Source organism: Camelus bactrianus, chromosome 8, assembly GCF_048773025.1.
Source record: "Camelus bactrianus isolate YW-2024 breed Bactrian camel chromosome 8, ASM4877302v1, whole genome shotgun sequence".
Lineage (NCBI taxonomy): Eukaryota > Metazoa > Chordata > Mammalia > Artiodactyla > Camelidae > Camelus > Camelus bactrianus.
Genome location: NC_133546.1, coordinates 34,594,919 through 34,611,626, shown reverse-complemented (window position 1 = coordinate 34,611,626; position 16,708 = coordinate 34,594,919). Strand labels below are relative to the sequence as shown.

The following is a 16,708-nucleotide window of genomic DNA, read 5'->3' as shown; positions in this document are numbered from 1 at the left end:
CAAGAGAGAAAACATGAGAGAAAAATTCTAAGTTTAGAGATGCCAATTTCTTATGAAATATATTTAAAGTCTACTAAAATGTATTTATCATTCATAATCCATGGAATATATTTCTTTACACTTTCCTTTTCCTTTTTCTTGACACTTTTCTACTTATTTGTTTTTGTTTCTTTTTTTTTTTCTTTAATTTACTCAACTGCCTGACCTACTTTTCCATGATACTAAACTGAATGGCACTTGTTCTAACAGATTAACTCAAATATAACTGTGTTACCTCATGCCCAGCTCTTGCACAGTGCTGCAGTCAAAAGAAATGGGAGTCTAAAATTCCAGGAAGGTTGGAAGATAAATTTAAATGTTTATTGAAGTCTCTCAAATAGCATATGACCAAAGCAAAACGTTCTACAGACTCTCTCCTTACAGGGGCTTCCAAATCCTCTGTCATCAGCACATCTCCTCCAAAACCTTTTCTCTCACCCGAAGGCACACTAAAAATTTCCTCCAGTCCATGCTGACTCTCCTATTAACTTCTCTTGACCCCTTTTTGCCCTGTCCAAGTCTTATATTCTCTTCCGGGAATAACTTTCTTGTTTCAGCATGAATTAATTCAGTTCCTTGCGCTCCTTCCAATTCTTTGTCTCACACAGTGTATCCTGAGTCCTGAGCAGAAAACACCCACCCAGGAGATGACCAGGCAAATTTACAATATTCCTTAGACGTTAAGTTGGGGAAGAAAATCTGCGAATACTTATGTTAATATGTGTGTTCCCATCACACATGTAAGTGATGATTAAAAAAAAATCTTTCACAAAGCACTGAAAAGTGAAAGTCAAATACAGTCTATAGTTTAGTTAATGGCATTTGTTGTACTAGCATTAATTTCTCAGTCTTGAAAGATGAACTATGATTATGTAAAATGTTTATAACAGAGGAAGCTTGCTGAAGAATGTATATTACCTTTACAACTCTTCTGTAAGTCTAAAATCATTTGAAAATTAAGAAGTTGAAAAACAACAGCAAAATATTAAAAAAAATTGTTAAAACTCTAAAATAGAGGATTCATTTTTCCCTTAGAGGTAGTAATTAGCTCCTGTGTAACACAAGGGAAATGAAATAAATGTGTAGAGGGGAGAGAATGAATGAAATAAAAGCCTCAAGCTTGATAAAATTGTGGAGATGGAACATACTTTTAAGATCATTTACTTCAAAACTATAACTTAACAGATGAGGAAGGTGAGTCTCAGAGAGGTTAAGAAACTAATGTGAACAACTGGGCCTCTAGTTCAGACTCTTGATTGCTATACCCTCCTTTATAAATGGCAGAGAGAAAATTTAGAAAATTTAGAAGTTCCCATGATCTTCTAATTGACAAATCTGAAGGTCCCTGACCAGTCTTTTTCTTATCCATCTCCCTGGAGCTCATGGCCCGATTGTACCCTTTCTTCCCTCATTACCTTTTCATCCTTGGCTTTCTAGTCTGTCTTCTGGTGATGTTTTTGATGACTAGTTTTATGTGATGATTTTGTGATGGTTACTTTTGGCTAGGCTAGGGTAACAGTTACTTGGTCAAAGATCAGTCCAGATGTTACCATAAGATACATTTAGATGTGGTTAACATTTAAATCAGTAGACTTCGAGTAAAGTAGATTACCTTTCATAATGTGTTTGGGCCTCATCCAATCAGTTGAAGGCACTAAGAGAAAAGACTGAGATCCTCTGAGGAAGAAGGAATTCAGCCTCCAGACTTCCTTTGGACTTTAGATAATACAATAAAAACACTTCACTGAGTCTCCAGACTCTAGCATACTCTATAGACTTTAGACTTCCCAGTCCCTGAAATCGCATGATCACATGAGCCAATTCCTTAAAATAACTCTCTCTCCTTCCACCCTACACCCCATGTGGGTGTGGGTGTATGTGTGTATGTACACATATCCTATTGATTCTGTTTCTCTGGAGAACCCTGACTAAAACAACGTTGTTCCCTACATTTTCCTTCTTGGGTGCACTAAACAACCTCACTCACCCCCATGACTTAACTGCTTTTTAGTTATATTCAAAACTGAATAATATTTGTATGATGCAGGGTATTTTTAAGCTCACTATTTCCTTAGAAGCTCAATAAATATTAATGGGAATGAAAATATTTCAGTGACCAAAAAAGTGAGCATCAATGAGTTAAAAAAGTTTTTTTGGGGGGGTAGAGAATTTTATGGCTCTTTTAACATACTGGTAGACATTGTGAATCTCCAGAAAGGAAATATCCATATTATGCAGACTCAAAATATTTTGTCATGAAATTTTTTTTCACCAAGAATATAAAAGGACTAGAATTCTCCATAACATACTTCAGGAAATATGCTAGGATTAAGCTTATGACTTCAACCTATGTATCTCTCTCATTTATAAATTCTAGACTCCTATCTTTAGTGGTCCCCTGGAGATACCACTTGTGGGAACCCTGCTCAACATGATGCCCAATATGTGGTAGTCTTCATTTTCTCTCTAGGTCCAATCTACACCCTGACCTTTATGGACTGTGTTAACCAAGCCCCTTGCCCTCTGGATTTAGGTGAGTTTGGCTTATGAGAGAAACAGCAAGAGGTAATAGAGCAGGAGAAAAAGAGAGAGATGGGCATTTATTCTCCAACTTCCTCCCTGGCTCACTGAGAATATTACCTACATTATTTCACAGAGTGTTGATGGTGTGTTCTTCTACTGAAGGACATAGTTCTAACTGAGCATCTCTCTACTAGAGTTACAAAGCTTTTGAGTTTGTAAACCACTCCATTCCCTGCCTTTTCAGGCTTACAGTTGATAAAGTCTCCCTGCTTTGGCTAGCCTTGGGATTCTTCACCATAATTCAGCTCAAAACTTTATAAATACTACATTCATTAAAACCCTCTTAGTCCCTCATGTTGAATGTGCCAGGGATCCCGATGTACCTAGCAAGCCTAAAACTGAACTCATTATCATCTCCCCAAACCTGTTCTTATTCTTAATGCCATTCATCTACCCAGGTCAGATAAGATTTTAGCAATTATGCCCTAACTTTTAATTGCTAGCCTAAGATAATAGAAATAGGCTGATCCTGGATATGAGATATTTGGCTTCCAATTCCAATTATATAGAACTGTGTTATCTTAGGCAATTTACTTGATTCCTCTGATCTTCCCTGTAAAATGATATAAGTCATATTTAATGCTTGGAACTGTTTTGAGGGTTAAATGTGATTGTTTAAAAAAAATTGCATAATTTTCCCCCATGAACAGTAGCTTCCGAAATTTGTCTTATCTCCAAACACCCAAGCCCCACCCTTCACCATCCACCCTTTCTAAAGCTGATACAATGATCTAAAGTACAAATCTAATCATTATACTCTGCTCAATTGCTTTAGCAGGCTCATGCAGTCTGTGAGGAGATGTAAAAGGTTTAGTTGTATGTACAAATTTCTTTAGGATATGACCTGGTTCTTACATTAAAACATTATAAAGAGCTTCATGTTTACTCACTAATGCCATTAATGTTATTACTATATTATCTTCTATAGCTACTAATAAAAAAACTACCATAAAAATTAATGGTTTACTATACATATAAGAGAAATTTCCTGATAGGAAAATTATAGTGATAATAGTGACTAAGGGCTGAGTACCTAACTATGCTAGAAAATGTACTAAATTGTTATATACATTATTTCATTCAGCCTTCTTAGCAACTTTATAAGTTGAATAGGTACTAAAATTAGTGTGATTTATATATTATATCAAAACTTATAGCTAAAGGTCAATCCTATTAAAAGTCACCCAAAGATATGAGTTTATTTCACCTCAAACAAAGAAAAATATTATGTTGCCCTAAAGTTCCATAAGATTTACTATGTCATAGAGTTAATGGAATAAGAACCCAGGCCAAATTTCTGTTTTATCATTTTATGCTTTTTGCTTCTCAGGATATATCTCAATGAAGAGCTGAGGTGATAAAGTTCTCAGTTTAATAGAATTGTAAATAAAATGATACTAGCTCCTGTAGAACACTGTCCTTGAATGCATCCTATGGCAAGAAATTATCTTATAATAAGTTTCCTATATTGCTCCTTCTCCTCTATACAACTCCTACCAACTTACTCTTTATGGCCCAATGCGAGGCTTGTGATTTTACTGCATAGCTTTGCCTCACTCATATCTCATCTTCTTCCTAACTTTTACAGCCTTTGTGACCTGCACAACTCACTTTTGTACTTCAAAAAATAATGCTTCATAGTATTACCCATTGCATAGAGACATGCCTGGCTGCCCCAACAGGTTTGATACCTCTATCCAGGCCACAGCCACACCTTACATATCTATGGTAGCAATTTAATGTTACACTGTGCCAAGCTATGGAGTCTTCACTCTGCTCTTAAATCAGCTTACTACCAACCCACCAGCCTGAAAAAGATAAGCTTGAAACCTCTGGGTGTAAAAGCAGAAAAAGTCTCTAAAACCATTTAGGTTTAGTCCCCAAAGTTGACAGGTGAAAAAAATGGAGGCCCTAAAAAGTCTGTTGATTTGTCAAAGATAATACAACTGATTAGTATCAAAGCTGCTCTTGGAAGCTGGGACCTTGGTCTTATCTCTAGAGTTCTCTTGCCCACATTTGGGAGATGACATTTATAATATTATTCACAATGCTTATATTGCAATATTAAGTGAGTACCAGTTGCATGTTTATTCAAGAAGATGACAGAGTATACAGTATTTATTCACCTCACTTTGTTTGGCTTCATCAATGTAAATTGTATCTTTGTAATGGAATATTAAAAGTAATTTAAGTATAAAATATATACCTAATGAGAGATCACATAACATCTTCTTTACACACCTTTGCCACAGTAGAGGAGTTGTGGTCCTTTTATATTAAAAGTCCAGTAATTACAAGTGGCTGGAAGTCTTTAATTCTTCAGGAATCAAAGATAAACATGGTGTTTGGTAGTGGGGTGGGGGAAAGCGGGAGCTTTGGGTTGAGTAGGGGAAAAGCAAAAAACATTTCCAGTATTGTTGATAAAAGAATAATAGGATTATAGCTGGTAACTGTAATTACACAAAGATTTTATGAAGCAGCTTTTTTATGCTTGGGGAGAGGATGGAAAATTTTGCCTGAAGCCATGTTGTTTAGTCACTGAGGATTCTTTCATAGCAGTAAGTGACTAATCCCTCCTAAGAATACAGTTCTGAAAACATTTGATGATAAATGGGCTCTCATGCTAAGAGTTAAAACCACTTGTAATGTCAATATAATAAGGCATCATTTGATGAAGGAGACGGGGTACTCACATAGGTCAGTCCCATTTGTAGAATACATGGATAATCACAGTGGCTCTTGAACTTGTAGGCCTTTCAGCCCCAGTGAGAGCTCCCAATAGACATAAGAATTCATTCATCACCAAATTTAACACTTTTTTTGAAAGATCATGAGAATTAATATACTGAAAGTGAGATTTCTGTTTAAGTTAGTTCCAGTTACATCCATAATTAAATGCAAATTGACAACAATAACCAAAATGATTGTATTAGGTGGTCATTATATAAGATATTTCAATGCTATTGTAGGAAATTTCCCTGGCTAAAGGCCAAAAATATTCTACATATATAGTAAGAGTCAAAGAAATGACTGATTTAATATATAATTAGTCTTTAAGCCAAAGATTCAAAGCAATGAAATTTTATTATGAGCCATTATATCCCCAAAAAACAGAAGACACATTCTTCTTAAGTGCACATGGAACATACTCTAGGATTTACCACACACTAGGACACAAAATGAGCTTCAAAAAATTTAAGAGGATAGAAATTATTCCAAGCGTCTTTTCTGACTGCAATGGCATGAAACTAGAAATTAACCACAAAAAGAGAAACAAACAAACAAACAAACAAACAAAAGATTACATGGAGATTAAAGAACATGCTACTCAAAAACCAATGGGTCAATGCTGAAATCAAAGAGGAAATTTAAAAATATGTTGAGATAAACAACAATGAAAACACAACTATACAAAATCTATGGGATGTAGTGAAAGCAATTCTTAGAGGGAAGTTCATAGTGATATAGGCCTTTCTCAAAACACAAGAAAAGTCTCAAATAAATAACCTAAACTACCACCTAAAATAATTAGAAAAAGAAGAATGAACAAAACCTAAAGTTAGTGAAGGAAGGAAATAATGAAGATAAGAGAGGAAGTAAATAAAATGGAGATTTAAAAAATAGAAAAAAAAGTCAATAAAACCAAGATCTGGTTCTTGGAAAGGGTAAACAAAATTGACAAATGCTGGCTAGGGTCACCAAGAAGAAGAGAGAGAGGACTAAAATAAACAAAATAAGAAATGAAAGAGGAGAATAACAACCAGTACTGCAGAAATACAAAAAGAGAGAGAGAAAGAGAATACTATGAATAATTATATGCCAACAAATTGGCCAACCTAGAAGAAATGACAAGTTTCTATCCAGCCCACTAAAACTGAATCAAGAAGAAATAGATAATTTGAACAGACCAATCACTAGAAGTGAAATAGAACCTATTGGGGGAGTGGGAGGGGAACTCCTTGCAAACAAAAGTCCAGGACCAAATGGCTTACTGGGGAATTCTACCAAACATGCAAAGAAGAGCTTGTACCAATCCTTCTCAAAGTCTTCTAAAAGACTGAAGTGGAGAGAACCATCCCAAACTCATTCTATGAAGCCACAATCACCCTGATACCAAAACCAGATGAGACACTACCAAAAAAATTACAGGCTGATATCTTTGAAGAATATAGATGCAAACATTTTCAATAAAATATTAGCAAACCAAATCCAACAACACATAAAAAGATCATACACCATGATCAAGTTGGATTCATCCCAGAGTCACAAGGATGGTTTCAACATATGCACATCAATCAACATAACACTCAACAGTAACAAGCTGAAAGCCTACCCACTAAAATCTGGAACAAGACAAGGATGCCCACTCTCACCAATTCTGTTCAGCATAGAATTGGAAACCACAGCAATCAGACAAGAAAAAGAAATATAAGGGATCCAAACTGAAAGAGAAGAGGTAAAACTGTCATTAAATGCAGATGACTTGATACAATATATAGACATCCCTAAAGACTCCACACAAAAACTGCTAGAACTGATAAATGAATTCAGCAAGGTAGCAGGATACAAGATTGACATACAGAGATCTGTTGCTGTACTTTATACTAATGATGAAATATCAAAAAGGGAAAGTAAAAAAAATCTCTTTTAAAATCTCATCAAAAAAACAAAAATACTTAGGAACAAAATTGACCAATTGGTGAAAGAGTTTTATGCTGAGAACTGTAAATCATTGATAAAGGAAATAGAAGATGATTCAAAGAAATGGAAAGGTATCCCATGCTCTTGGATTGGAAGAACTGATATTGCTAAAGTGGCCATACTACCCAAAGCAATCTACAAATTTAATGTGTTCCCAATCAAATTATACATGACATTTTTCACAGAACTAGAACAAATGATCCTAAAATTTATATGGAGCCATAAAAGACCCAGAATTGCCAAAATAATCTTCAAGAAAAAGAACAAAACATAACTCTCTCAGATTTCAGACAATACTACAAGGCTACAATAACCAAAACAGCATGGTATTGGCACAAAAACAGACATATAGATCAATGAGACAGAATAGAGAGCCCAGAAATAAACCCATACATTTATGGTCAATCTTTGACAAGAGGCAAGAATATACAATGGTGAAAAGACAGTCTCTTTGTCAAGTCATGTTGGAAAAGCTGGACAGCCATGTGTAAATCATTGAAGTCAGAACACTCCTTCACACTATACACAAAACTAAACTCAAAATTGCTTAAAAACTTAAACATAAGGCATGACACTGTAAAACTTCTAGAAGAGAACATAGGCAAAACATTCTCTGACATAAATCATAGCAATGTTTTCTTAGGTCAGTCTCCCAAGGCAACAGAAATAAAAGCAAAAATAAACATTTGGGACCTAATAAAACATAAGCCTTTGCACGGCCAAGGAAACCATAAACAAACAAAAAAAACCTACAGAATGGGAGAAAATATTTGCAAATAATGCGACTGACAAGGGCTTAACTTCCAAAATATACAAACAGCTCATACAACTCAATAACAAAAAAGAACAACCCAATCAAAAAACGAGCAGAAGAAGTAAATAGACATTTCTCCAAAGAAGACATACAGATGGCAAATAGCCACATGCAAAGATGCTCAACATTGCTCGTTATTAGAGAAATGCAAATTAAAACTACAGTGAAGTCAGAATGGCTATCACCAAAAAGCCTACAAATAATAAATGCTGGAGAGTGTGTGGAGAAAAGGGAACCCTCTTACACTGTTGGTGGGAATGTAAATTGGTGTAGCTACTACAGAAAACAGTATGGAAGTTCTTTAAAATATTAAAAATATAGTTGCCATATCATTCAGCAACGCCATTTCCAGGCATATATCCATAGAAAACTATAATTTGAAAAAATACATGCACCCTAATGTTCATAGCAACACTATTTACAATAGCCAAGACATGAAAACAATCTAAATGTCCATCAACAGATATTTGGATAAAGAAGATCTGGTGTGTGTATGTGTGTGTGTGTGTATATACATACACATTATATACATATACAATAGAATACTACTCAGCCATAAAAAAGAATAAATTAATGCCATTTTCAGCAACATGAATGGACATAGAAATTATCATACTGAGTCAGAAAGAGAAAGAGAAATATATGATATCACTTATATGTGGGATTTAAAATATGACACAAATGAAGTTATTTATGAAACAGAAACAGACTGGCAGACAGAAACCAAACATGGTTACTAAAGGGGAAAGTGGTTGGGAGAGGGATAAATTAGAAGTTTGAGAAAAGCTGATACAAGCTACTATATATATAAAAAATAGATAAACAACAAGATCTTTCTGTACAGCACAGGGAACTATATTCAATATACTATAATAAAAATAATGGAAAAGAATATGGAAAATAATACCCGTATATTTATATATATATAAACTGAATCACTATGTTGTGCCTCAGAAAGTTACACAACATTGTGAATCAACTATATTTCAATAAAAAAAAGTTTCATTATGGTGTACAAAGTGTGTGGTGTGGAGAGAGGGGTAAAATTCAAGAAAGGCCAGACACAGCTAACCTCCAGGCATTAGACAAGTGGCCTGAGATTCGAAGTGCACAGATACTTTGCAAAATGGAGCAAGTGTTGTGAGAAACTTACATTTCTCAAGTGCCATGAAAGCGCAAAGGAAGCTTTTAAGGGCTTCACAGATGTGTAGAGTGCTGCTACCCATAATGAGGTCCATGATTCTTTGAGATTTCTACTGATAAAATCCTAAATTGTTTCCAGTCTCCTGTGAGCAAACATAATAATCCAGTCTACATGCAAGCCCTACTTTTTTAAACATTAAAATGCAAAATATGTTTAAGTTCCTACATTTTGACTTGTTACTGTTTTCCTCAAATCAAAGAGCATACTTCAGTGCTACATGTAAGTTCCCTTTTACATAATGCCATTTTCTTGCAACTTGGTCCTTTGGTCCTAAGGAAGTTCCAGACTAAAATAGTGCATCAAGGACTGCATAATCAGCCTCACTAAAAACAGCTTGATTAATACTAAATACATCCTAGTTCCTAATCAATTATGTTAATGAAGCCACAGGCGGCACATCTGCGAGCCCTGACAAAGCCCATGATCTCAGCACCGCCTGATAAGGTGGACTCCTTGGGAAGCTGCTCAGTGTTAGCTTCCTCAGTGCAAAGGAATTAAGTGCATTTCTGGGAATTAAGAGTGGACACTACTAACAAGCCTGCCTTGTCGTCCTGCAACACTGTTAGGTTGTTCACTTACACTGCAGTATTGGGCTCCAGGATGAAATGTCAAATTAAATTGCTCTTTAAATGTAACAATAGAACCGAAGTGTCCCACTTAACAAATGACCCATTCTTTTCCAAGTGACAGACTGATAGGCAAAGCATTTGCTACAGGGTGGTTCAGGAACCTCTTCTTGGAGATAAGCTAGAGTCAAACGTTTAAGCAATCTGACTATCAAAATCTGCCTCAAACTGGAGGCATTGGAGTCCCTTACTTTATGTCCATCTTGCAACAACAGAATTAGAATCTGATGAAACTGAAAATGTGACTATTATTTATAGGCTTCTCTTGTTCTGTGAACGTTTGGACAGTGAGATGGTCACTTGTCAGGTTTTTGATGAATTATCTCAAGTCACATAAGCTACTATAGTCCAAATGCCAAAAGGAATATAACTGGTCTCTCTCTCAATTCCTCCTTCTGACTATAATTTTTTTCTAAGTCTTTTGTTTCCTAGCTAGGTAAATGATACACATCAGTAGCCGGTGATGAGATTACTTAGAGTTTTCATTGTTTTATTACCTTCACATAAACTCATTTATATTTGAGTTCAATTAAGAAAAAAATTTAAAATACTTAACTCCTGTCAGTTATAAGCATGTGCAGAAGATGATGTAAGTTGGGAATTCATGGTTTTGGAAAACCATGTATGATAGAAATGAAAAAGGCAAAGTCATTGATTACTCAAAAAGAAATATTTAAACAACTTACTAAACATATTACATAAAATAAACATTTAAGCTGCTTTATTTATTTATTAACTAAGCATAGAGGTTCCCAAGTGCTGTGGACTGACATGTGTCCTTCCAAAATTCTCATGCTGAAGCCCTAACCCCCATGTAACTGGATTGGGGATAAGGCCTTTAGAAACTGACGTTTAAGTGAGATTGTAAGGGCAGAGTCCTGATCCAAGAGAACTGGTGCCCTGCTAAGAAGAGGAAGAGACACCAGAGCTCCCTCTCTGCCACCTCTCTGCCATGTGAGGGTTCAGCAAGAAGGTGGCCCTACACGCCAGGAAATAGGCTCTCACTAGAATCCAACCATGTTAGCACCCTGACCTCAGACTCCCAGCCTGCAGAACAGTGAAAAAATAACTATCTGTTGTTTAAGACATCCAACCTGCGGTATTTTGCAAAGGCAGCCTTAGCAGATTTTGAAACCAAAGTTGATCAAGAATTTAAGAAATTATTATACCAAGAAGAAATTCTCTTCACATAATTGTCACACATACAGAAGAAGTCTGGACCCAATGGAGTGAACAGGAGAAGGAGGCATGAGAGTCACTGGAGACAGTGGGAAGCTTACACTACCCAAGATGATCGATCACTTTCAAAAAATAATAAATAAAAGATATGTGTGGGCTAAATACTACGTGTCTGTAGCTGACTTGGGTGGGAGACAACAGTGTTAAAACTTGGACTAAATCTGGGCTGTTCTCTAAATATTCAAGAAGTATTGTTGATTTGGACTCTTAGAGGGAGACTTTCCATGAACTTTTCATTAAATCATGGTCCCTATTAATCAAACAAACTCTTTTCTTCAGGTGGTATTGACACAGTCCTGACTTACAGATTGTATGGGATTCTTACTTGAAATTTGCAACTGCTAATTCATTCAATTTGTAGCTGGCCAAATCAAAATATTTTGCATACTATATAATAGGTTGTTATAATTTACAAGTATAATGTAACATTTCCCCCTATTCCCAATGGCATTTCTCTTGCTCTCTTTTGAGAATTTCTATAATGCTTAGGTATTTGGCTTGAAACCTTTTGCTTTTTCCCTGACAACAAGCAGTCAGAATTTCTTTATTTGTGTCATTCCAGCCATTTTGAAGGACATTTGGCAACTTATAGGTCATCTAGATGACTAATACTAAATTACAAGCATTTTTAGAAATATTCAACTGTTCTCTCCACCTCCCTCCTAAATCACCTAGGGATTTACTTCTCAGATGAGGTCCTGGACCAGTAGCATCAGCAGTACTTGGGAGCTTGGTAAAAATGAAAAATCTCAGGCCCCACCCTGCATTCTAAATCAGAGTCTGCATTCTAAAGCACAAAACTTTGTCTTCATTTTCCCAAAGTTGTTGATGTCTCAGAAAACATGAAGACTGACTCCTCAGACTCCAATGACTGCATGATAATATGATAGAAAGATCTCTGGGCATGGAACTAGAAATTCAGGGCTGGAATCCCAGTCCTGCTGTCTACTAATTTAGCACAAATAAATAAACTCCAAGTCTACGTTTGTTAATCATAAATAACTATTGTCCAACTTACAGAGATTTGGAATATCAAATGTAAAATGCATTTAAGTGTAGCAAACAGTATTTCTATAGAAATGTGAATTGAAGAGAACATAGCCAAAGGCATGATTTGGTCAGAATCTGGCCAGAAAAGTACATCGAACATGCTGGTATTATAACACAAACTTAGGAAAATCACCTGCTCAGCTACTCAGATTCTTCCCTGGCTATTGGCTGTGTGAAACACAAATGTATAGCCAAAATGACTGTTGGGTCTGTGGTCAATTGGACAATGCATCTCTTGCAAAAGCATTCAGATTTAACTAAAAAGTAAAAATAAATAAAAGACTATCTAAACAGGCTACCAAATTCAGATATTTGATGTAAAACAATTGGTTGGATTTGTAAGATTTTTTACACATCAACATTTTGTTTGCATTGACACATATGCATTTTTTTAAATAATGGTAATCTACAAACTATTCTTCGTAGAAAGTTGTGTTAAGCCAATAAAATGCAGTCAAAGAACTTCCTATGTTCATCTATATCAAACACAATAATAAAAATTGCAATTATTATAGTTTTATTCTGTCTTTAAAACACTTCTCTGTGGTAGATATTATGAGTATCAGTATTTTACTAATAAAGAGTCTAAAAGTTTAGGTATCACATTTAAGGTCATCCAGGTAGAAAAGAGCAGAGCCAGAATTTGGACCCAGATCTGTGTGATTCCTGAGCACAGGGTGTTTATTATTGTATTATTTCCCATGGCACAGAGTTCCCACTACCTTTCTAATCAACAGGAAATAATCAACAGAGCCCGGGTCACCTTTATAGGAGGGGTCTCAGGATACATGAGGTGGACTGAAATTCTCAGACATTTCCTCATCATTATTGGAGATTCATTTGGGGGTGGGGTTTGAAAGGGAGAAGATAAGCAAGATGTAAAAGAGAGGACAGGTTATATGAGGGTATAATTCCTTATAACAATCATATAATATTTTCTTGAGTTCCACGTCCAATTTAGAATGGTCTGCTCAGTAATTCTACCTAGATGTTCCCTGGAAAACTCTCATATCCTTTCTGAACCCATTATCTCATTGCTTCTCCTCACTAGACCTGTTTCATTTCAGTGGTTTCCCATATTAGTTAATGTGGCCACTGTCCACTTGGATATCTAATTCAGGAAGCCTAGAGTCATTCTCATTTCTTGTTCCATCTAAGCACCTATGCAAATCAGAACACTGGACCAGTTGATTCTCTTCCCAAGCATCTTTCTGATCTATCCACTTTTCTCCATCCACTACACCTCTGTGTAGTTCAGGCTTTGGACTATTCTGTTTGGACCGTTCTGTTCCCAAGTGCCCTCAATCAATCTTAAACCAGGTCTAGCCCAGCAGACTGACAGCCAGGTTGATCTTTCTAAATGACAACTCTATACCATCCATGGAAAATTTCCCATCTTCCTAAGAAAAAAAACTTTTAGCTAAAGAGGAAATATTTGTGTCTGCACACGCACAAAATATCTCTGGAAGATTCTACAAGCAACTAATATTGTTTGCCTATATGGAGAACTGGGTAGTTGGTGGATAGGGCCAAGAGGGAGACTTTTTACCTTATGTAATTTTTAAAACTTTTCAATTTTGAACCATGTAAATGTGTCAAAAATTTAAAAAAAAATTCTTGAAATAGGTGAAATAAGATGAAATAGGATGATGTCAGAGATTTGCAAAACAAACAAAACCATGATCAGAGAAAAAAAAAAGGAAGGAAAGAAAGGTTAGATAATTAAAGACAGAAAATGTTGATAAATCTATCTGCAGGCTGAGTATATTGTAGGTTTATTAGCCTACAAAGTACTTCATGATCTGCCCTCCACGTGCCTTTCTATCAACTAACCTAATATCTCTTCACGCCTCTTCCTTCTCTCCATGCTGAACTATTTATACTACTCTGAACCAAACTTATTTTTTCCTCATCTCCATGCCTTTGCATATGCCAATCATGGTATTGGCAATGCTCTTGCCTTCCTTGTTGCTTTATAATCACCTATTCTTGAGATTTAAGCTCCACAGTCATCTCTGCAGAGAAGCCTTTCCTGGGACCCTCCTTATCTCTTCCAAACAGAGCTATGCCCTCTCTTCTCTAAGCTTTCACAGTACTCTGTACTGACTTATTATTCACGCTGGTTTTATCACGCTGTGGTAAATCAGCACACCTCTTAGAATCAGGAACCAGGGCCCCTCCCGGAGGCTCTGTGCTTTATGTGCTCTCCTGGGCCCTCCTCTGGCTGTACCCACCCCAGACCTAGGAATCTATGAGGTTGACAGGGTGTGGTTACAGAATCTCTTCTCTCTTATACTCCACATCCTGGGGTCTTGATTTTTTTTTTTCCCCTCCACACAGCCCTATTTCTGATGCCAGTGGCTTCATGGGTCTCTTCTTGAAAGAATCATCGTAACTGTGGTCACCTCTAGTCTCAAGGGGTGAACAAAGTCAACAGGGAGCTGTTGGACAGAGTGGACAGAAGGCAAGTAAGCAGGCTGGTGTCCACCAGGGTCCCCAGAGGTCCCTTTAAGTGTGGGAGAGAGCTGGGGGGAGGTGGGGAGGAATGCTGCTATGATCTGGAGGAGACCTCCATTTGTACTCTTGCAGAAAATTAGTGGCATACTTGGCTTTTGCTACTTGTGTTTTAGATTCAGATCTTCTTTAATTACCTTTAATTTTGTATCTGAAAACTGCATTTTGGTATGGCAGGAGCTATTTTTACATTAATCTCTGAATCCCAGTACTTTGGACAACACCTGACATGAGCCCATGGTTGGAATTTAACAAATTTTAGTTGAAGAAATGAATGAATGAAGACTTTGGGAAATGATTTGGAATGTCTGGCAAAACTGATTATGATGATACTTCCTTCTTCTAATTTTGCTGATCTGGGAACATCATATTTTAAAGAACTAATTAATAATAGTATTAACTGCTAATTTCATAAAGCACTTATAAGCAGGTACACACACACACACAGAGCATTCCCTCTTCACTATAACTCTATGAGATTAGTACTATTTTTGTCCATCTTAGAAATGACAAAATTCATAGAGAGTAAATTGAAGTAATTTTCCGAATTTACACCGCTAGTAAGAGGTGAAACTCAGATTCAAACCCAGGAAGTCTGGCACCAGAGTCTCAATTCACCAAGTCGTCAAACTGCAAGACTCCCAGGGCGTATCCTTGTCCATTGGTCCCTACGCCCTCTAGCTTGATTTCAAGGGTATAAAGCCGTTCATTCCTCTGGAAGCTGATGGTTACTGATACAAAATCTTAGGAGGAAATGTTTGGTGTTTAAAAAAGGAGCATATTGTGATTTTGGGAAAAGTAAACTGCAGCTGAGGCATACTAAAACTATCCAAGAAAACACGGCTTTTGTTGTTGCTGCTGTCACTGTTTCACTTTGTTTCTCTACATTCTGTTTTGGCTACGATAGAGACGATCTTTGGAAAATAAAATGAAATACTTGCCTTCAAGAGTGGGTGATGCCGGAGGGGGTCGGGAAGCTTGCTGTGTTGGTAATGGAGGTGGTATGGCTGGGCTTTGTCCTGTGCACACAGTGCCGCAGTAGGTATTGGAAAAAAAAGTATTAACAAATTTAATATCCACAACTAAAATAGCTACATCCATCCCCCACATGCATAATTCATAGTCTGAAGTATAAATCCATATTATTATGCAAGAAGAAAAATTGTTATTAGGTGAGATCTTTAGGTGGATACAAACACAGATTCACTTATCTTCAGAGCCATTTCTGAATATATTACTTTTCTTAGGTGTATATAACAATGTCAAATATATCTACTGGACTTCATTAATGGAAAATCCACATGCAATCAAATAAAGCAATTTATTTTCAATATGCACTTCAAATTATGGAAACGAAAATCACAGAAGCTGAGAGGAATCCTACTATAGAGCAAAATCACCATTTTTTTCATTTAACTAAAAATTCTCAAATGATATAATAAGGCAATAAAAGAAGGTTAAAATTCATAGGCCTTTTGATATTGAACAGGTACATTTTCTCCTGCCAAAATAAATGACCTGCAGTTAAGTAAATAATGGGCCAAAGGGAAAATATATTCAGTTTTATAGAACCTTGAAAGCCTCCCTCAAGTCTCTGGGCTTATTATGAACTGTATAAGCGCCCACAATCGTTTCTGAGTGCTTCCTTATCCCAAGTGATTTCTTTAATTAACCAAAACCATCCGGGCCACGAACTGTAAACATTAACTAACATATGATCCTGCATGAAATCCTTATAAAATGTTTTATCATTAATTTTCAGTCCATCAGCTCCTGCTGTGGGTTTCTTTTAAATCCAACAATCAACGTGGGCACATGCACCTTCTAAAATCTCACCAACAACTAGATATTATCAAATGTCAGCAGACCTGCCTGCTTAGGATAAATTGGGAGTTCAAGGTTTGCAGATACTGATATATATAAAATAGATAAACAACA

The 16,708-nt window shown here is 36.2% G+C and overlaps 1 protein-coding gene and 1 long non-coding RNA gene across 12 annotated transcripts in view; one reads left to right on the top strand and one right to left on the bottom strand.

The window, feature by feature from the left end:
- The window catches only part of TRDN (triadin), a 303,786-nt gene that overhangs the window by 160,461 nt on the left and 126,617 nt on the right, over positions 1-16,708 (bottom strand). For all 11 annotated transcript variants that reach the window (XM_074368416.1, XM_074368418.1, XM_074368414.1 and 8 more), the window contains exon 10: positions 15,712-15,789. In XM_074368416.1, the coding sequence (XP_074224517.1) occupies positions 15,712-15,789 (78 nt within the window). The remainder of the gene's footprint in view (positions 1-15,711; positions 15,790-16,708) is intronic.
- LOC141578359 (uncharacterized) overlaps positions 1-16,708 on the top strand; it is a 49,017-nt gene that overhangs the window by 7,061 nt on the left and 25,248 nt on the right. The window lies entirely within an intron of this gene.